At 46.0% G+C, this 22,693-nt stretch overlaps 1 protein-coding gene and 1 long non-coding RNA gene across 6 annotated transcripts; one reads left to right on the forward strand and one right to left on the reverse strand.

The window, feature by feature from the left end:
* The first annotated feature begins 5,517 nt into the window (after nt 1–5,517).
* LOC308387951 (uncharacterized protein) lies at nt 5,518–12,326 on the forward strand. 5 transcript variants are annotated; one of them, XM_080868363.1, is made up of 4 exons: nt 6,588–6,678; nt 6,750–6,842; nt 8,391–9,026; nt 9,109–12,326. In XM_080868363.1, exons 3-4 carry the CDS (start codon nt 8,449–8,451, stop codon nt 9,950–9,952), a joined length of 1,422 nt encoding a protein of 473 aa, XP_080724489.1. In that variant the 5' UTR covers nt 6,588–6,678; nt 6,750–6,842; nt 8,391–8,448; the 3' UTR covers nt 9,953–12,326. The 5 variants fall into 5 exon arrangements, with proteins under 5 accessions (XP_080724487.1, XP_080724486.1, XP_080724489.1 ...); XM_080868361.1 differs by lacking the exons at nt 6,588–6,678; nt 6,750–6,842 and adding an exon at nt 5,518–5,675; XM_080868360.1 differs by lacking the exon at nt 6,750–6,842 and having other exon boundaries at nt 6,543–6,678.
* Nucleotides 11,776–22,349, reverse strand: LOC308387958. The gene is made up of 2 exons (XR_013970017.1): nt 22,067–22,349; nt 11,776–15,236 (listed from the first exon to the last, which is right to left on the reverse strand). It is a non-coding gene; the product is annotated as an uncharacterized lncRNA (long non-coding RNA).
* Between the last annotated feature and the right edge of the window lie 344 nt (nt 22,350–22,693).

Genomic DNA, 22,693 nt, shown 5'->3' on the forward strand with positions numbered 1-22,693 from the left:
GCGGCCCCAGAGAACATGAAAAGAAGATAGGGTATTTATAAATACGTGATAGCTGCTTGCATCAAGTGAGTGTAAGTAAGCCTTGAGGCGAACACGAATACCGCCCCGTTTACCCCGTCTCCTTTGGTGTTTCCTAGGTGGAAGGGTAGCTGGAAAGTGGCGTAAATGATCAGAGATATCCGTCTGAGTCGAGACAAAGTTTCCTGGTTGCCACTTGAAACCAGACGTTTGATGAGTCAATGGCTGGAGATTCAAAAGAGTTAGACAATCATAGGTAAGAAGTGCAAAGGCGTCAGGATAACACTGAGAAAATAGGATAGCAAACAGTAGACAAAGCTCGAGGAGACGGCTCGCCGAAAACACTGGCGCCATCTTGGCTGATAAGATGGGGCCTGATTATTTAAGACCTTGTATGTGAGGAGCAGGACTTTGAATTCTGGATTTAACAGGAAGCCAAAACAGGAGAAATCTGCTCTCTCTTTCTAGTCCCTGTCAGGACTCTTGCTGCAGCATTTTGGATCAGCTGAAGGCTTTTCAGGGAGTTTTTAGGACTTCCTGATAATAATGAATTATCAGCCTGGAAGTAATAAATGCATGAACTAGTTATTCAGCATTACCTCTGTTCTTTAACATTTTGAGAGAAGCCAATTGAGTCTAATAACAGATTAACTGCCATGTTGAGGCTGTCATTTTTAGCATCTACATGGATGTTAAAATCACCCACAATAATTATTTTATCTGAGCTCAGAACTAAATTAGATATAAAGTCTGAGAAATCAGACAGAAACTCTGTAAGGCCCAGGTGGACGATAGATGATAACAAGTAAGACTGGTTTCTGAGTTTACAGCTGGGGTGGACGAGGCTAAGCATCAGGCTTTCAAATGAATTAAAAGTCTGTCTGGGTCTTTGGTTGATTAATAGGCTGGTGTGAAAAATTGGTGCCAGATATAAATATAGTGAAATCTACCATTTTTACTTTGTCCCAGGACGGGAGCATTTTTTGAAGACTGCAAACTGGAGTAGAGGAACAAACACATCCCTGGGAAAACTAAAAAATAATAAACACTCAGCACCATACCATCTGTGGCTTTTTGCCACGCTTCTTGGGACCACAGCGTTGCTTTTTTAGCCCTTTCTGTTGCTGCTGGGTTTCAAAAATGGTGGTTTTGATTTTCGTGAACGAAAGTCCCTCACGACCCATCGAGTGACTCCACCCACCAGCCAAACAGTGGCATGCAGTCTGATGACGTCACACTTTAGTACGCGCTTGGATCACTTAGGTAGGTCCTGAAAAAGTGCATACTACCAGGTACTATGACCTAATGGAAAACTGTGGCGGGCTAACAGCAGGTCCTAGCAGAAAGGTCCACCAGCGGCCATATCTCTCAAGCTCTGTTACATGATTCACACATCAGGCAGTGACATGCTCATTGGATTTAATCCTCTTCTCAACACAATACCTGTGATTTCTACATCCACGCACACCATCATTGTCTCTGTGTCACTCCAGGAAGTTATTAGATTGGCTAGCACTGAGACCGCGTCATCAGAACTGAAGAGCTTGTTAGCTTTAGCACTAATGCTGGTCAGCAGTGGCTTCTTAGAGAGCAGAGGTTTGGAAGGAGCTACTGAGAGACGAGGGAATTCTTCTTCATTGCCCGTTCGAAGAGAGCTTAGTCCTGACCTGTCACAACTATGGTCTTCAAACATGGCTTTTTTCAGCAGTTTTTGACATTGTGGTTTCAGTTTGGGTCCTAAGTGATGAGAATAATAAAAAACAAAATAGATCCACTTAAAAAGTTGAGGTATGAAGAATGGAAGTGCAGCCCAATAACAGAAGAAAGCACGTGAGCTCAGAGAACACAATACAAACATCCTTCTCCCTGCAGGTGTTCACTTCCTGGAGTCTTACGTCACAGCAGACTCTGTACTTAAGCAGAAGTACTGATGTAACCGTTGTGTTCCTGCCTATAACACATATGTGGCACACATGTACTACACATTTACAGCATCTAGCAAAAACATCCACAATGATGACAATATCTGAACTAAAAACAGAAACATCAGTGTGGCTAAATATACATTATATGTGTGTTGTACAGTGTTGGGAAAGAAATGACATCAACCTCTCCGATGGGGGAATTGTAGATAGGCCAAAGGGGTACACTGTATTTATAGGGTTGCACCAAAGAAGAAGAAGAAGGATGAGGAGGGGCTCCAACTGATAATGAACATAACTACAGGCTTGAAGGTCCTAAAAGTCAGATATAAACTGGCAAATAAAATTTGTGTAATTATAACAATATGTAATTTATGACCCAGTTACACCAATACTAATTTTAAAGATACTCTGGTAAAACCTGAAGTACTCATTCAACTTCTTTAGTCAAGTAAAAGTTAAAAAGTACCAGCTCTGAAATGTCCTCAGAGTCAGAGTGAGATCCCTGAAGCATGTTTCTAACAGCTATTTTTGAGCAAAACTAACTAAACCTTGTGCTACTTTACTATAATAAAGTAATATCAATCTATGGCAATACTTTATTTCAGCCTAAATGGCTCAGTGTGAGCAAAGTAAATCACGATAACTTCTAATGTGAGACCCAGCACAGGCTGTGATCAGCTGACCTGCTGCTCTTTGTGGATTTACACAACTTTACACTGTCTTTATACTAGACCGTGTACCGTTGGTATGAAGGTGGAATTCAGTCAGTGAGTCTCTGCTACACTTGATGTAAGCTAGCTGTGACCATGAACCCACAGCCACTGTGCACCATCACGCACTGTTCTTTACTTTAAACCCATCACAGTGCAGCAAACTCACCTGTTTACCCTGCACTAACCTGCAGCCTTTAAATAACACAGTCTGCCTCAGTTTGATTAGCAGCAGCTTTATGAACAAACATAATGTGACGCTACAGATTTAAAACCATGAGGACTTCCACGCAAGCTTTAAATGAGCATCCTTCCTTTAACTCTAAGCTCTCTTTCTCCTCTCCTGTCCTCCTTTCTTATCTGTCTCCATCTCTGAGTGAACGTAGCTCTGTGTCTTTTCTCTCCCTGTCAAATACAGCAGCTGGACCTACAGCTGCAGCACACTGTGAGACAAACTGCACACACAGTTGGTTTGGTGATGTTTGTTGAGCTGATAGAAACGCTGCATTTCAAATTACCTGACACTTAAAACATCACTCTCTGCTTGTCTTCTGTAGTGCTAGTTAGATCCTGAAGTACCGCAGTCACATGAAGTCCGTGAAAATACTTCAAATTCTGCTTAATTACTGAAATGAAGTATTTGTGCTTTGTTAATTCCTGCCTCTGGTGATGTCACACTGTGTCCCTCGCCCTGATCCTGAGGGTCATGCGGGACTCTGACCTCAGACCTGCAGTTTAACTCATGAGGTAAATTTGCAGAGTAACTCTGGATCCTGCAGCAGAGCCGCTGGATTAGGGTGCTTACTTTTTTATTTTATTTGTGTAAATAATAATGGATTAGCCCTGTGTCAGGCTAGTGAATTGTCCAGGGTGTACCTCACGTTTTGCCTTACGGTAGCTGGCATAGGTTCCAGCCCCACCTCCACCCCCTCCACCCTGATAAAGACAAGTGGAAGAGAATGGATGGATGGACATTTAATTAAAGTTAGGACAAGAGACAACATTGTCATCCCCTATGTAGCCGGTGTATCAGAGAAACTCAGGAGAGTTTTCTCCAAGCATGACATCCCGGTGCATTTCAGACCCAGCAACACGCTCAGACAGAAACTGGTTCACCCGAAAGACAAAACGCCAAAACACAAACTTAACAATGTGGTGTATGCTGTACAGTGCAGCGAGGAATGCCCAGACCTCTACATTGGAGAGACCAAACAGCCACTTCACAAGCGCATGGCACAACACAGAAGAGCCACCTCCACAGGACAAGACTCAGCAGTCCATCTGCATCTAAAGGTCAAAGGTCACTCATTCGAGGATGCCAATGTTCACATTTTGGACAGAGAGGACAGATGGTTTGAAAGAGGAGTGAAAGAAGCCATCTATGTCCACTGTGAGCGACCATCTTTGAACAGAGGCGGGGGTTTACGACACCAACTCTCTGCCATCTATAATCCAGTTTTGAGATCCCTTCCCAGACGCCTTAACGCCCACTCACATCCTGGGCCATCTGACCTCAGGAAATCACATGATAAGGTGGGGCCAGGTTTCACAATGAACACACCCGAAACTCTGGCTGATTGGGTCCCACACCCAGTTTCACACCTTGGCTCATGTGATTAGAGGATCATCAGGGGTCCTTTTGTCCCTCTGTGGGGGGTCACTCCCACTAGGTTTATATCTGGGACTCTCCACCATTTGACCTTAGAACTGAAGAAGCTTCTCGGATGAGAGGTGAAACGTCTTCAAGCAACTTAAAGAAGTCCAGACGCTTTTCTTTGCAAGCTCCTTTGACTACGATGACCTGGATGACTGAGAACCTTCACAGACATAAAGTTAGGACAGTTAAAATTGAAAACGTGTTAAACATGGACTGCCTCACTAACACTCATTTACAGAATAAAACAAAATAAAAACCTTTTCACTGGTTGTTTTTATCTCAGCTGGAAGAACCTGTGAGTTGGATCTGACACCAAAATTCATTCACAATATGACCGATTTTATTCAACTTCAGTTATAACTGAATTCATTTTTATTTACATACCGCCAAATCATAACAACAGTTGGCTTAAGGCGCTTTATACTGTAGGGTAAAGCCCCTACAATAATACAGAGAAAACAGAGATAACCCCGACAACCAAACAACCCTCCTATTAGCAAGCACTGTGGCGACAGCGGGAAAGAAAAACTCCCTTTTAACAGGGGGAAAACTCTGGGCCTGGTTCTGCTGCGACGGGTTGGGAGTGAGGGGCAAGATACAAGACAAATCTTATGTTTATGTTTATTCTGTTGCCGAGGTGCTCCTGGGCGCTCATCTGAAGCCGAGATTAATCAGGTTTATTGTTTAGAAGAATAGAAGGCCTTTCAGTGTCACTACACACACACACACAATGAGACAGGGTTAGGGGTTACACACAGAACATCTGCTACTCAGTGCAGACATATGGGGAAACCACAGGGGTTCTGCAGCACTATATACATATGAACAATATATGAATTATTAGCTGGTTAAAGTGCCAAATTATAGGGGGGGACTCTAGAGATGGTCCACATGTACAGCTTTGATTTCCAGTCCAGCGGAGCAGATATCCGAGGAAGATTCACTAAAACTGAGGATTTTCTCACGGAGTTCTGCAGGGCCTTTTTTCTGCTGCACTCACACTCATTGATCATTGGAGCTCACCAGAGAGCGACTGAAATGTCAGAATAAATAAATAAATTTTTACGTCACAAACGGGCTTTTCAGTGCTTTACGACATCTCGCGACATTTGTGGACTTTCATTCCGCGGTCCAATCAGAAAGAGGCTGCGCAGGAGCTCCACCAATCAGAGGCCGTAGTGTGTGCTGTGGCTCTGCCGCCTGTGCGCCGCCGCCGCTCATTGAGTGCGGCCGGGCACGCTCCGCCCCGCCGCCGCGCCGCCGCCGCTCTCAGCTGGATGTGACAGACGCGCGGTCACGGCAGCGACTCACACCCGAACCGAGCCGAACCGACCCGGGAGCAGCAGCACCGCTTCGGTGTCTCACGTAAGTGCTTGTGACGAACGGAACCGCTAGCTAAGGCGGGAAAACACGGACACATCGCGCGCGGTTTGTCACACAGGCGGTCCATAAATGAACCGGGGCTCAGCGGGAGGCCGGCGGCGGCACGCGGGCCGGAAACGGCCCGAATCCCCGACCGAGAGAGGCCGAGGGTCCGGGAGGAGGAGGAGGAGGGGGGAGAGGAGTGGCACCGCGGGCTCTTCTCCTGCTCTCAGCCCTCCTTCATCCTCCTCCTTCTCAGGACCTTATCTTCATCCTCCCCTGCCTCACGGTGATTATGATGATGATGTCATCATTTTAACGTAATTCTGAAGATGATAATGCAGGCCTGAGGTCACAGATGCTGCAGCGGTTGATCAGTGTGATTGATCACTAATTGATCAGCAGCTTCTGACAGAACATAACGGTAATAATAATAATTATTATTGTTATCATTATCATATATTTTCAGGTTGTTTGTGACTAAAATATGTCAAAATACAATAGTGAAGCCGGTTTAGTTTGGAATTTTCAAAATAAAATTGTTCAGAGATCTATTTAAAAAAAATTAAATTTTGTGTTATTAATAACTCCTATTATTGCTAGACTTTATGTTTTATCTGTAGCTTTAAGGTTTTTCAGAATCATGACTTACAGGCCATTATTAACTTCTCAGCTTGGAATTTTATATTGAAAATTGTTGTTTTTTGTTGTATTTAACATTTTATTTTTTATATCTTATATTACATTATACCTTATAATTTTATTCGTGTTATTTATGTTTATTTTAATTTTGTAATTGTTTTTATGATTTTTTGGTGTTTTTATTATTTGGCTTTGTTTCACTACGCTCTTATTTTGAAGGACAATCCGCCGTACTTCCGTTTCTTCCAAACATTTAATCCTTTCCCACAATGCTCTGTGAGCTCGGAGGCTGCTTCCTGTTTATTGTGGCCGTTTCCCCCGGTGATTCCGACGTTTAACGTCGCTCTCCTGTAGCCAAAGCTCGGTGAGTTACCGGATTCCGGTCCCTTTTACCGGCGGCTCCGTGTCGTTTATCCCGCTCTCTTATTTTGACAGCGGATAAAATCCTCCTGCTTCCTCATCAGTGACAGCAAGCCTGACCGAACCGGAACTCCACTCAGAAAACCGTCGATTTTTCAACCACTCGAGGTGCGACGTAGAGAAAATGTTTTTTTTTATCACTTAAAAAATTTTCTGCATTTTAGTCGGTGTTTGATCAAATTCGGCATTTGGATAACTGAACAATAAGCTGTAAGTGCTGATGAACCGGGTGTCTTTAATAATGGATGCCCTGCTGGCAGCCGCCCTCCGCGGGCTGCTACTGGGAAATAACCGCTGGGATTGCTGAAAATGGCTCATATGTCTGCTCATATGTAATGTGAAAGAAACGTTAACGGTTTTATTCCACGTATAATCGATGTTTCGTTGATTGAAGAAGCGTTTTCGGTGGAAAAATTCGCCTGGCGCCTTTGCTCAGGTCGCGGCGCGCTGCGCGACCTTAAAACCGCGGAATTGTGAACGGAGTTCGGCGCGGCGGAATTCCGCGTTAAAGCGGAACGGCCGCCGGGTTTAAGTTGTCAGGTCAAACCGGCGGTGGCCACGTGACCCACTGACACTCCCAGGCTGGAGTTTAGGATGCCGAGGCAGGTTCAGAGGTCATTTGTTATTTACAGTAACGTCACGAAGGGCTAACCCTATCTGTCGTTAGGCTGAAACTGAAAGTCAAATTAGGAACAAAAGACGTCACACTGTGTGCGTGCGTGCGCGGAGGTGACAGACACCTGAGGCGCACCTGTTGACCCCCCCCTCCCTCCTCCCCTGGGTCTGCAGGTACAGGTTTTAGGATCCTAAATTCCAATTCCAATTAAAAGTTGCCTAATTTAAGGTCCAATGACATCTGTGCAGCTCTGGGTAACTCCTGCTTGTCTTCCAATGTCACCTCACCGTGACGCCGCTCGTTAACAAAGGATTTTATGCTGAAGAAGAAGAACACGAGAACCTGACCTTAGGATGAGGGAACAGGAACAGATGACTTGTTTCTTGGTTTAGCGCGTTTGGTGGTTTTTTACTCAATCGTCTGGTGTCCATGTTATTGATCACTGGCGCATCCATTCATCGATAATCGACTCCTTTGAATCTCTTCCTGTTTCTTGTTGTTTCTGTCAGATGTGACTGACTGCTCTCTGAGTGATCTGATTGGTGGAAGTTCTCATTGGTGGGCTGTGGTTTAGCTTCAAATTGAATGCTGTTGGAGAGCCGATCTGTACCTGTACAGATGTGCAGAGTTAACACCGTGCCTTATTTTTGTGGATAATTTATGCGTTCAGCTCCATGTTTGCAGATTCCTGCTTCGCGTGCAGCTTCTGACTTCCAGTCCACACTCCTTACGTCCACCGTCTCCCAGTCAGCAGCTCGCTTTTCTAGTTTCAGTGATGTGAACGTGGCGCCTTGCTGTTTTACTGCCCTCTTGAGGCCTTGAAGAGAAATAAAATAATAAATACAAGATAAATGAATACATTTATTTATACATTACACATAAGATGTAATGTATAAATAAATGTGTTACACATAATAAAAACATTTAAACCAAATTAATCTCATAAACTAAGTGTGGCGATAGTCAGGTCGTCGTACTCAGGTGTTTATTTAACCAATCACTTTGCAGCTTCACTAATCCATTTTCCCTGCCCCTTTCAGATCTGCAGCTGCTCCTCAGAAGTTCTTCTTCACCTCTTCGCTCCGGGTTCGCTTGTTCATGATGGAGGACTCGGAGGCGGAGCTGGCAGTGTCGGAGCCTGACGCCCTGGGTGCTGACTTCATTACGGTGGAGTTGGACACGCAGCCCATCGAGTACGTAGTGAAGTGGGCAGAGGTTGGCTCAAAGTTCACCATTTCCTGCGTGAAGAAGGACTCGGACGACCCGTCGGACCTGACCGCCGACCAGCTGAAGATCGAGGCGGATGAGGCGTTTTTTGCCCCGTATGAGGAGGTGTACCCTTGTGAGGTGACGGAGCAGAGCGTGGAAATAAAGACGGACTCTGACGAGGAGGACGAGGGTGTGGAGGAGCACGAGGTGCTGGTGGAGGCGGGCAGCAGCCAGTTGGATGGCGAGGCCGATTCGGACCAGGACAACTATGAGCCCGATGAGCGGCAGTTCCGCTGCAGCTACTGTGGGAAGTGCTACAGCCACGCCTCCAGCCTGTATCGCCACCAGCAGACGCACACGGGCAAGAGCTCGGGAGCCGCACCCCTCGCCAAGCGAGCACTGGAGCCGACGCACCAGGACGCACGCTACACCTGCCCCCACTGCGGCATGAGCTTCAAAGGAAGCAGGTTTGTCTCCGGTCTCTCCGAGCTTGACGTGTTTTCCTGTTCTCTTGTGTGATGTCACTTCCTGTTTTCCGTTCTCTGACAGGATGCTGGGCAGCCACCTGCGGCTGCACGGGAAGCGGAGGATCCACCCCTGCAACATCTGTGGAAAGGAGTTCAACCACAGTTCCAGCCTGTCTCGCCACCGCCTCATCCACAAGAAGGGCAAAGGCATCCCAAAGGACGCCGCCATTGGTGCAAATGTGGCAGCCCTGCGGCACTCACTGAAGGCCGGTGCCAAGAACCGGAAGACCAAGCGGCAGCAGCACGTGGCGACTGCCGTCATCCAGGGTGGAGATAAGTTCTACGCCTGCCCACAGTGTGACATGACGTTCCGGACGTCCACGCAGCTGTCGAAGCATCAGGTGACGCACGTGAAGGAGCTGCTGGACAACTACACGCCGGGCAAGGAGAACCTCGTCGAGACCTCGTCTGACCTTAAGATCCGCCTCAAGCTCTGCTCCCGCGACAAACCCAACTTCTACACACTGTGCAAGAAGAACCGCCGCCGCCGGGCCGGACGGGCCGCCAAGCGGGGCCAGACCTCTTCCGAGGATGAGGACGCCCCAGGCGGAGGGCGCCATGTCTGTGGCCAGTGCGGGAAGCAGTTCAGCCATGCCTCCAGCCTGGCACGACACCAACTGACCCACCGGGCGGCTGACGGCGACGGGCGCGGGAAGCTTCAGCAGCACCTGAAGACTGGGCTCCCCGCCAAGAACAAGACGTACACGTGCGCAGCGTGCAACAAGACCTTCATGCACTCATCCAGCTTCTCGCGCCACAAGAAGGCCCACATGGAGGAAGAGCAGCGTGCCCGCGCTGCCGCTGCCAAGCGCCGGAAGAGGCCCGTACTGGATGAGACGGCGCCGCTCGAGTCCGACTCAGAGTGAAGGTGTTGGTCCGGGACCAGTTCTGGAAGGTTCTGATTGGAAGCGTTCTGGACCAGTTCTCCTCCAGTTCTGGACCCGTTGGGACAGATTCTGGTTGTCTGGGTTTCACGAACTGTTGGTTCTTCTCTGGTGTAGATAGCAGCAGGTTATCCACTTGTGGCCGCACGGTGGGAGGCCCTCCGCCGGCACACATATCCATATATGGTCAAAACCGACCGTTAGCTAAACGCTCTTACAAATGGATTAGATTCACCTGCCCCGCCCCTGCCCCGCCCCGCCCCCTGCACCTGTCTGTCCGCAGTCAAGCAGACTCTTCATCCTGCCTACTCCACAGTCCTGTTTCCTATAGGCCACCTGGAGCAGAGAGGCTAGAGTCATGCAGAGCAGTATGGGAGTCCTGACATAATCATACCTGCAGGTTCAATTTCCAAACTGTTAGTGATCAATCATTCTGATCAATCAGAGCCGATCGGTTGTTTTGGTCGTCCATCAGACTGTATTCACCACCTTTGATCTCCACACACGGCCAACAAACAGATTATTGATCAGTGAAGGTGGTTCGTCCGATCAGAAGTTTTCTAAATTGATCTTAAGCCGATTGAATAATCAATGATTATTTTTCTCTTCCGATCATAATATTGGAGCTTGGATTAATCGGTAATCAACTCCTCGCTTACTTCCTGCGTCTCCTCTGATGCATTTTCTGCCTCTGTTCATCTCCATCGTTGTTCCCTTACTGTCAGACAGCCCCACCCAATCCCCTTTGAGTAACCTGATTGGCTGAGGTTCTTCCTAGCGCTGCATTCTGATTGGTCTGCTGCGTTTCACCTTCCACACTTTTTTTTCCTTCATTTTAGCACGTAACCCCCAACTGGTCAGTCATGTTTGCTGGTGTCAGAGGTCGAAGGTCAGACTGTACTACTTATTTGTGAATTTGATGTAATATAGAACCCATATTTAAACTTTACCACAAACAATTTGAAGTAGCCCTGCCCATCGCTATCCTGTAGCTTCATCTTCATCATCAACACCAGGAAATGGTTTTCAAAGTAAAAGTCTCCAAATCAGTTTGGTTTGTTCCTGACTTCCACCCAGTCAGCTGTTTTCAGGAAGTTGGTGACACATAAACGCAGATGGTGATCCTCCAAGATGCTTCAAGTAAAATCAGACCTGCACACTCAGACGGACCTGTCCACATTCTCGACCTGAACTCAGAGATTGAGAGCAGTTGATTGGAAGCAGAGAAACGATTCTTAACCTTGCGCAGACGTCAAAGATCAGATCTCAGGTTTCAGCTCTGCCCAGAGCGCCTGAAGATCGGAACCACGTCTGAACACGAAGCGTTTTGGCCGCCAGAGCGTGCTCGGAGCAGGTCACCTGAACTCTGAGGCTGATGGTCAGGTGACCTCTGCTGATCTCAGGTGTGCAGAGGCAAAATCCAAAAACTAAAATTCAGATATGGAAGAATAATGAACGAATGTGAAGGTTGAGAGTTTTTGTTGGTCGGCGCTCGAACTGATCAATCCGATCAGTCTTTGATTGCTCAGAGTATCTGAAACAACCATCTGCTTTAGTGTCACTGACGGTCTGAAGCTGTTGGTCAAATCTGGTTCGCTCAGCCGGAGGAGAGTCCCTGTGACCAATCGGAGGAGACGTCCGGTTGGGCTGGTTTGTATTTCTGATTTTGGACTTGAGTTGACGTCTTACCGATGTGGTTCATTGATCAGATCAGTCCGATCTGAGGTGGACTGATCAGAGCATCCGGTCTGATCGGAAGTAGGCGGATTGGTCTGATTAGGAAAAGGAAAAAGAGTTTGAGTGTAAAAAAAAAAAAAAAAAATTTCCCAAACTTACTGGTGAATCTGAGACTCGGTCAGTGGGACTGATCGGACTGATCGATCTAAGATGCTTTAAAAAAAAAAAAAAAAAATCCTGCAGATGTTTATTTTATTCATCAGGATTCTGATGGACTCTCCAAAATAAAAGCCTGTGGAGTGCGCCTGACACCCCCCCCCCCCCCCCCCCCCCACACACACACATTCTGTTTCCTGCTTATTGACACTTTGAGACTTTTACTGTTTGAATCGATTGGATTTAATTTAATTCTGATCTATTTATGAGTGTGTGCAGGCGGCGGTGGCGTTCTGTAGAAAACAAGGCTCCTCCCCTGCCCCGTCCGCCTCCATGTTCTGGTTTGTTTTGGGGCTTGAAGCCGCCGTTTTCCTCTGTCCGCGGTGCTCTTAGATCCATGTTGTGTTGGTTTGTTGGGTTTGCAGCGCCGCCTGCTGATAGGTCGTTCATTGTGTCGTGTTTGCTGATAGAATAAACCAGTTGACATGTTTGTCTTGCGTTTTGTAATAAACCTTTGAAAGAACCTTCCTGAGTGTTTAAATAAACTCACCTGTCACCGTTACCATGGTAACCACGGCTCATCAGGATAAAGCTTTGGTAAACTGACCGGCTGTTCTATAGCGCTGAGCACTCGCTCATTCACACCAGCGTGCAGGTGGGGATCAAACCACCAACCTTCCACTTAGCAGGTGACCTGCTCCACCACCCGAGCTGCAGCCAACGCAACAGTCGGCGATCACTGATCTGATGTCAACACTAGGAGAGGACTTCCTGAAGGTCTGACCTTTCACCTGCTGATCTGGATCTTCTTCATGAACACCTGGAACAACGGCTCGGTGACATCATCAGAGCTCGTCGGGTGAGCGTTCCCCAGGTTCTGCTTCGGTCTGACGCTCGTCACACAGTGACAGGACAGTGTTAATCATTTCTGTCTGCTCTCGATCAGTTTGTTCAGACCCAAAACAAGTATACAAAAACATCTGGCCAGTCAGATCGCTGCATTTGGCACCAACTGAATATCCAGAACTGAATATCCAATGAGATTGAAATGGTAAAATTTTTGCAGCTGGGTCAGTCGGCTCTGATCGCGCTGACTTCCCAAAACACAGTCGAAAGCTTCAATGTCACAATGGAACCTGGAAATCCCACTGCCTGCTCCGCAGACTCCGCGGGACTCATCGGGACAGCTTGTCATTGCTTCATGTTTTTGGAGGACGCGTTCACAGAAACGTATTTGCTTTGAGTATACGCTGCACCACAAGCTCGATATAAAAAGTCCTTTATTTTACAAAGGTGTCCTGACACGCTCCTCGACTGTGCAGAAGGACAGAACATTATATGCAGTGAGTGAACTGATTTAAATAAAACAAGCAGGATGATGGCTGTGACGGGGTCATGTACAGGAACTGGGATGTCTGTAAAACTTAATAAGAGATATATACCGTCCTTCACAAGGATCCTGGTTGTGGATCCAGATGTCAGTGTGACGATCTCAGAGTGTCGTGGAGCTCCTTCGTGCTGGAAACGCTCGGATTGTCCCTGAACTTCTCCTGAGTCTGATAGAGAAGCAGGTGTGGGTGTAACCCGGCAGACTCCACCTCAGCATCAAAGCTGAGAAACCCTTCCTGTTACCTGTGGTGACCTTCGTAATGGTCTGGGCAGCTCACCTTCAACATCAGACGTGCTCACACCTGCCTCGGCTTCAGCAGCTCGAGCTCCTCTCAGAGGAGACACCTACTCCAATTGGCGAGGAGTACCTCCCACCAGCAGACCATCTCGCTCAGGTTTCTCAGGGTTCTGTTCAGGCTGACCTCTGACCTGCACCTGAGGTCAGTTTGAGTTGATTGTAAATCAATAACGTGCGTGATCTAAGCTCTGTCACGACTCCACCAGCTGCAGGTCGGTTTATTCTGCATTATGAGGGAGCGAGATGACTCACAGTCACGTTCCTCCAGATTAAAATGGGCGTTCTGCTCTGTGTTTACCTGTTGCCATGGTGAATCACTGAAAACTCGCTGTGAGCATGCTCAGAGCCCACCGAGCTCTCCTTGGCATTTCTGGAAGTTCTTAGTTTATTAAACCTGATCCAGATGTTCAAATGAAGCGGCCACTGCAGGGCAGTAGACATCCAGCAGGACTTTGAGCTGCTCACAGTGAACACAAGAGGAAGAGAGCAGAGCTCTCCAGTGGTCAGACTGTGCAACTGCAGCTGCTCAGGTACACTTTAAAAATGAAAATATAGAAAAATAAAAATGTTTAAATATTTAAAAATATAAAAAATAGATGTTTGTGTCAGAGGAAACCAAAGGAGATGATCTCAAACTGCTTTCAGACAACAAGAAGAAGCTGAAGCAGGAAGGTGATGTGCAGGTGAGCAGCCGGTCCGAATGTCCTGGTGTCTGTGAAGGTCGTGTTTATTCTGGCAGATGTTTGATCACCTGCAGACGTGACTTGGCGTCTCTTTACCGTCAGGCGAGCTGGTTTTGGAGGCAGTTTCTGACACCTCGCCCTCTTATCCCGAAACAAATGGCCTGGTTGGAAAATTAAACCACACAGTCCAGAGGTGCAGTACTGCCATTTGTATTGAGTTTTGTGATTACTTCACAAAACAGCATATTTCAGATATTTGTCTAATGCATATTCAACCACTGTTGTTGGCCCCACCGTGTTTGACCTCCGCACTAAGACATGACACTTCGTAAATGTTCTTGTTTGGCAGAGAGGCAAGGTATTAGTCACAGATCCCAAAACAACTGCCATGTAGGAGGCACAACAGGTTTGCAGCCAGTTTCAGCTACTCTGTGTTATTCTAGTCCAATAAGCAATGGAGAGGTTTGTGAGGGTCCAACTGGTCACCTTGTAGGAAGGTTGTAATATTTGTACTTAGGAGATTCATAGTTACATTAAAACACTGCGTGTGGTCTTCGCCCTGCAGCTGGATCTGCTGAGCAGCCTGTGAGAAGTCGTGGTCCCTCTGACCTGCCATTTCTACCCCTCCCTCCTCTGTCTATGTCACATTTCATTTGTCACATACACAATCACACACAGTACGACATGCAGTGAAATGCTTATTGCTGTGCAATTCTGACCGTTAAAAATACAAGAAGAACCTAAAATTAAAAAGATGTGCTGCTTTGACAGCAAACAGTTGAAAACAGCTGCGGGTGCATTACTGAAGTGCTTTATTTTGTTATTAAATTCATGTGAGGTGGTGTGTAGAGAGTCCAGTCCTACGCCTGGTTCAGGGCCCTAAAGCCTGGGGGAGAAGCTCCTCCTCGGTGTCTCTGTGTCGGCCTTTTGGGAGCGGAGGCGCTTCCGTGACCCCAACAGTGAGGAGAGTCTTGTCGGGCTGGGAGGGATCTTCCTGGCTTTGGTGCTGCACCGCTCTGTGTATACAAGGGGTATCGAGCTCCAGGCCTCGAGGGCTGGTGTCCTGCACGTTTTAGATAACACCCTGGGTCAACACACCTGAATCAAATGATTAGTTCACTAGCAGGCCTCTGGAGAACTGCAAGACATGTTGAGGAGGTCATTTAGCCATTTAAATCAGCTGTGTTGGATCAAGGATGCATCTGAAACCTGCAGGACACCGGCCCTCGAGGCCTGGAGTTTGACACCTGTGGTGTAAACAGACCAGGATGGTCTCTGGGCTGTGACTTAAAGACAGTTTAGTTTTTGGAGGATACTTGCCTGTGTTCGCCTATCTGTCCAGGAAACCTGTGGAGCAGTTTTGGAAACATTTCGGGAGACGCTGTGGAGAGAGGCTGGGTGTTGGATTGCTGCACTGGGAGCTGGGATTAACACCGCTGTGGACATCATGTTTGGGTACTATTATTGCATCTTGCTCACCTGTAAATAAACTCACTGTCTTTGTGACTGAGTCCTGTTTTTCTGCCTGTCGGTAAACCTGACAGAGAGTCCTTGTAAGCAATCTTCAGACACGACCGTGGGACTTGGCGCTCCTCTCTGCCTGGGTGGAACTCATTATGGATTCCTGCCTTTGGCCCACGCACCTGCTCGTAATCTGTTCACCTGCTGCTCATTATCTCTGCGTTCCTGTCACTTCTTAAGGTGACAGATCGGTGCTACTCCCTCCCTCAGTCATGTCTCCCTGTCAAGTCCACATCTCTGTGTTGGGTTTCCTGTTTTACTTTGACAGTCTGTGACCTGTGTTGGGTTTCCTGTTTTACTTTGACAGTCTGTGACCTGTGTTGGGTTTCCTGTTTTACTTTGACAGTCCTTATCTCTGTGTTAGGTTTCCTGTTTTACTTTGACAGTCGTAAGCTATGTCCCAAAACGTCAGCTGCATCCTCCTGAGAACCCGGCCTTCGCAGTCTACGTGGGCCGGGTCCTTCGAAGACCGAAATGGCCGGAAGTGCGAGGCTGTGAAATGTGATGGTCTCACTTTCAGATTTGCGTCACCGCTGTGTAGGTGGAGTTTAATAAACTCGGCCATCTACTCCTTGCTATCCAAAATATAACGGGACACTGGAGTAAATTCTCGATCGTCTCACACTTCTGTTTAATCAGTTTTCTGTTTGACGTTTATTCAGCTGTGTGAAAATCCCGGAGGAACCCACCCGATGGATTAATAAAGTTTTATTTAATCTAATAACTTTGATCTCAGCCAAACCGATTTACTCTGGAACAAATAAAACACCGAAAAAGGGTAAAAAATTAAAAATTTAAGTTATCCGAGTGACTTAAATATCATGTTTAGCAAAAGAGCGGGGGTCTGAAAACGATGAAGCTGGGAGTCCACTACTCTCGCTGCCTCGAGTGACCATTGAACCCCCCGGCTTGTTATCGAGCGGGTGGGTAACAGACGTCTCCAAAAATGTCGGCACACTTTTGCAAATATGCGATGTCTTGATAAACTGAGCAGATATTTGTAGTTTACACAGCTACTTTCTCGCCTGAAAATATGTTAAAAGTAAAAGTAATTTTAAAACTCAGTAGCGGCCGCCATTGTTGGCAGCTGAAATTTGGCTGGGCCGCGCTATGACTTCTGGGATATGGTGGGCCACGAAGGACACACCCGACCCATCCTTCAAATTCGGGGAAATGAAGGACACATTTGTCGGCCGCATTTGAAGGAGTCAACGAATTGGGACAGCCTTCGTCGCCTGGGCCCTATTTCAGGAAGCCGGTTTAGTGGAAACTCTGAGTAAGTATACCCTGAGTTAACGAAAACTCTGGGTTTTCGGTTTCACAAAGCGAGTTTAGATTAATTCTGAGCGAGTTACTATGATGACACACTCCATGAAGCTAACCTGCCCCCTAGCAGGTTTACTTCAACTAACCCTGACCTTCTCCGCCTCTTTGTCAGAAACCTGACTGTAGGAAGTGTCAGACATGGCGTGCTCCTTCCTTGAAGAGCCAGTAGATGTTGAAGCCCAAATTCTCCGCAGAGCTCTCCGCCGGGAGAGAGTGATTAGAGCGCGTTTGGACATTTTATCATTTCCTGATGATTTCCTGTGTGAACGTTACCGTTTTTCAGCACAATCTATAATTTATTTGAATAACATCCTCAGGCCTAATATTGCTCATGTGACACATCGCGGACATCCTCTCAGTTCTGTACATATTATTTGTATCGCACTCCGTTTCTTTGCAAACGGGAGCTTTCTGTATAATATTGGTGACGCTGAGCACGTTTCCAAGGCTACCGTCTGTCGGGCAGTCAGGAATGTTACAGTTGCACTGAAACGTCTCCTGTACTCGTTTGTGGTGTTCCCCGGTCATAGACCCACAAGATTTATCAAAGAGGGACGCCACAAAATTGCAGGTATCAGGATGAACGAAACTTAATTCATGATGTGGTGATACTTGAACTACTACTTAAATTTTACATTTATTCTCACGGTTCCCAGGCGTGATTGGCTGTATAGATGGCACTCACATTCCAATCATTGCTCCTTCAGTAAATGAAGGAGACTATGTGAACAGGAAGTCTTTCCACAGCATTAATGTACAGGTACATAGTTCCCTGTAGCATTTCAAACTAACAAATTATTTCATTATAGTAATGGATGCTAATTTGTGTTCTCTGCACTGTGAAGATCATATGTGATGCTGCCAACATTATCACAAATGTGGAAGCCAACTGCTCAGCCTCTGTGAGTGGTGGTGGTGGAGGACCCCCACCTGTTTTTCGGGCCTCCGCTTTTTTTCTGTTGGCTATAATGGGCCACATTTGAGCATACAGAGTAAGCAAATATGTACTTGTAATGTGCTCAGATAATTTCAATAAGTGCTTACAGAGGGGAAATTAATGTAGCCTCTAACTGCAATTGATTTACATCGGACAAACAGACCAAGCACTATGGCTCATAATACAATTACACCACCTGTTTGGACTATATTTTTATATTTCATTTTTACTTGCTGCCAGGAACGTTGGGGGCCTGTTGGGTTGCACCTGCGCTCACATCACATCATAAAATAAAATGTATGAAATAAAAAAATATATATATATATATAATAAAATAACGTGTTAAATGGGTGGAAATCCCTCGATCAATGTTTAAATTAACACTCACGCATTGACTCTGTCGGCTATGTTTTGCCATGCATGCTCCCTTTCTTTTGCAGCTGAGGCTGTGTTACTTTTTTTCCGCGGAATTTGCATGTTATCGGCATATGCTGCCATCAGAATTTCGGCCTCAAGCGCTGTAAGATACATTGACCGCGCCTTCTTTCCCTCCGTCCCTCCATGGTGACTTGCTTAATCTGTGCTCCACTAATCAGGGCTTTATGTATCCTCGTGCGCGCGTTTAACTTGGGGTTAAAGCAACTCCGCGTTGACTGAACTACTTGTTATCAGCCTTTCTGAAACCGAATATTCCGAGTTGGACAGTTCGGGGTTACTCAACCCTGAGTATCGTTTTTCACTCGGAGTTTTCTAAACCGGCTTCCTGAAATAGGGCCCTGGCTGTGACGTAATCAGCCTTCAAATGCGGCCTCCGAAGGATGCAGCCGACGTTTTGGGACACAGCTGTAGGCTTGTCACTACCCGATCCGTACCGGAAACCCGATTGGTACCACGCATGCGCGAAAGGTGTCTACTTCCGGTCGAAGCGTTTTACGATAGTTACGGGTCAGAGTATCTGTTAAGATGTTAAGAATAATAAGTATCTCTTAAAATGTTTCCAATAATGAAACATTTCAATATAATTTAGACAAAACGAAAAATAAAAAGATAGTTGCGGATCAGGGCTCCCCGATCCTTACTGCGTATGTGCAAAGTCGGACCGTACAAATCGGGTCTACCCGATCCGTACCGCGGATGTGCGGGGGTTTTCTTCTTCTTCTGTTCGTTTAATGGCAGTTTACTCCCCAGTGTACGAGGATACTGCCACCTGCTGACGGAACGAATGAACCCTATTGACACTTTCCCCTCCCACATGTATTCTGTTGATTTTTGCAACTCTCTTATCTCTTTTTTTTCACGTGTAAAATCTCAGACATTCACCATCAACTTAACTCTTTAGGAGCTCCTGACTCTGAAGTAGACTTCCTGGTTCCCCCACTGTCTTATTTATATATATATATATTTATATATATATGTGTGTGTGTGTGTGTGTGTGTGTGTGTGTGTGTGTGTGTGTGTGTGTGTATATATATATATACACTCAACAAAAATATAAACGCAACACCTTTGTTACTGCTCCCATTCCCCATGGGATGGACGTAGAGACCTAAAATTCATTCCAGATACACAATATAACCATCCCTCCCAAACAGTGGTCACAAATCAGTCCAAATGTGTGGTAGTGGGCACATCTGCTATATTGAGATAATCCATCCCACCTCACAGGTGTGCCACATCAGGATGCTGATCTGACATCATGAGTAGTGCACAGGTGTACCTCCAAATTGCCCACAACAAAAGGCCACCCTGGAATGTGCAGTTTTGTCTCACAGCAAAATGCCACAGATGCCACAAGCAATGAGGACGCGTGCAATTGGCATGCTGACAGCAGGAATGTCAACCAGATCTGTCACCCGTGCATTGAATGTTCATTTCTCAACCATAAGCCGTCTCCACAGGCGTTTCAGAGAATATGGCAGCACATCCAACCGGCCTCACAACCGCAGACCTCGTGTAACCACACCAGCCCAGGACCTCCACATCCAGCAGGTTCACCTCCAAGATCGTCTGAGACCAGCCACCCAGACAGCTGCTGGAACAATTGGTTTGCACAACCAAACAATTTCTGCACAAACTGTCAGAAACCGTCTCAGGGACGCTCAACTGCATGCCCGTCGTCCTCATCGGGGTCTTGACCTGACTCCAGCTCGTCGCCGTAACAGACTTGTGTGGGCAAATGCTCACATTCGATGGCGTCTGGCACGTTGGAGAGGTGTGCGCTTCACGGATGAATCATGGTTCACATTGTTCAGGGCAGATGGCAGCTGAGAACGTCCCAGTTCTTGCATGGCCAGCATACTCACCGGACATGTCACCCATTGAGCATGTTCGGGATGTGCTTGACCGGCGTATACGACAGCGTGTATCAGTTCCCACGAATATCCAACAACCTCGCACAGCCATTGAAGTGGAGTGGACCAACATTCCACAGGCCACAATTGACAATCTGATAGACTCCATGCGATGATGTGTTGCACTGCATGAGGCAAATGGTGGTCACACCAGATACTGACCGGTTCTGGGTCCCCAGACCCCCAATAGCGCAAAAAACTGCACATTCCAGGGTGGCCTTTTGTTGTGGGCAGTCTGAGGTACACCTGTGCACTACTCATGATGTCAGATCAGCATCCTGATGTGGCACACCTGTGAGGTGGGATGGATTATCTCAATATAGCAGATGTGCCCACTACCACACATTTGGACTGATTTGTGACCACTGTTTGGGAGGGATGGTTATATTGTGTATCTGGAATGAATTTTAGGTCTCTACGTCCATCCCATGGGGAATGGGAGCAGTAACAAAGGTGTTGCGTTTATATTTTTGTTGAGTGTATATATATATATATATACACACACACACACACACACGCACACACACATACACATACATACATACATATTAGGGGTGCAACGATACACAAAATTCACGGTTCGGTTCGGTTCGATACTTTGGTGTCACGGTTCGATATTTTTTCGATACAAAAAAAATGTTCATGCCTTTTTAATTTGTCATTTATTAAAATTATAAATATATATTTTAACTCAAAAGTACAGTTTTTAAATTTAACCCTAACCCTTGTGCGTGTTTTTTATTTTGACAGTGAATGCGCACCTGCGGACCACTTATGTGCAGCCCTGGTTATTTAGCTCATCATATCGCAGCCACAGAAATTCTTTTGTCCATGAAACCATAAAGCTGCACTTTCTTTTTGCCTTATAGTCTGATTTGTCATAACTTCTCCGTTTTGTGGTAAGCTTTTCTTTGGCTGTCACTTCTTCACCCTGACCTGTCTTATTTGGCTCAGCAGAACTGAAATGCTTTTACACACTCACTCACATAAGCTCAGCGATTCTCTGCGCGATCAACCTCTCACATGTTTAAGCTTGCTGCGGGAGATTTCACTTGTCATGTTTGCATAGTAAGCTAACGATTAATAAGACGATGTCAGAGGAATTGGTGCACAAATTATCATCACTCACAGATCAGTGCTGTCGCTCTCTATACACCGTTCGCACGATTGCAAAGTGAAAGCAAAAAAACAAGCGCAAATTCAAACGTGATTTCAATATGTCACATATTGACAGTGGCTCACTGATGCCAATGACATAATTACCCAGCTACATTTCTGAAAGAATGCAAAAGCATTGACATATATTTTTCCTTCCTACGATAGGCCGACGGGCAGGGCAGAGATAGATTTATATCATATTATATCACTTCAAACAGAGGTGATCCAGTAATGCTGCACTAATGAATTAGACTAACTATTCACTTTAGCTAAAGTTATTAAGTTAGCTAAAGAGTTGGGATGCTGTGTAAGACATAAATAAAGCTAAAACACAAAGGTTTGGACACCGTTTTGCATGTTTCCCTACTGTAGGGGTCTCTGCAAGCATACAGAGGGGGTACTCTGAGAGGGTCCAAGATGACAACTTTGGAATTCTACTAGAAACAGTCGATCATATTTGTTGTCAAAGCTGAATTCAGGGCAAACTACGCTAAATTAGCGTTTTTAGCTAACAGCTACAATAAGCATAACAGTTACTGTACGGCTATCATTTGTTAACATGACGCTTGTTCTTATACATGTAATACATTTATTACCAACCTGAGAGTTTATCCGCTGGTCATTCGACATGACGAATGACTTCTGAAGTCTTAATTCAGCTCAAGACGCTGTAGATTCCCGTCAGTAACACTTTCGGTCCGCTAGTAAAACGTAGTTCTATTAATCTGCGCTTGAACCGGAACCGGATGTAAGTTCCAAAAAACTGAATTTTGGAACTGAAATTGAATTGTAGACCTGAAACTGAATGGTGAGAAGTGAAACTGAAATTATTCGAGAGCTGAATTTTTAAAGGATAAAATGCAGTTTCAAAGCAAATCAATTCATTTTCAAACCATAAATTCAATTTCAAATTAGACTAATTCAAATTCAGCTTTCAAAAGCATTTATTCAAGTTACAATTCAGATTCAATCTGAGCAATTCAAATTCAAATTTAACTTATTCAAATTCAGTTACTGATGGCCCATACATTTTGCCGTAACACAGGCAGAAATATTGCCGTTAAGTACCTTCATAACTTGAATTTTCCGTTAAATGGGGTCTTCGTAAGCCGGGGTTCCACAGTATCTTTATAACTCAGTGTTATTATACATTATAACCAATCCAGTCCAAGTATGTTAACAGAACTATTGTTATATTTGTTGCAATTTCTGCTTTCCTGTTGTTCA

The sequence above is a fragment of the Rhamphochromis sp. 'chilingali' genome (assembly GCF_963969265.1).
Source record: "Rhamphochromis sp. 'chilingali' genome assembly, chromosome: 20".
Lineage (NCBI taxonomy): Eukaryota > Metazoa > Chordata > Actinopteri > Cichliformes > Cichlidae > Rhamphochromis > Rhamphochromis sp. 'chilingali'.

Coding starts and splice junctions, on each gene's coding strand:
- LOC308387951 (XM_080868361.1), top strand. CDS start 8,449: ATGATGGAGGACTCGGAGGCGGAGCTGGCAGTGTCGGAGCCTGACGCC. Junction 9,027..9,108: donor ATGAGCTTCAAAGGAAGCAG/GTTTGTCTCCGG, acceptor GTTCTCTGACAG/GATGCTGGGCAGCCACCTGC.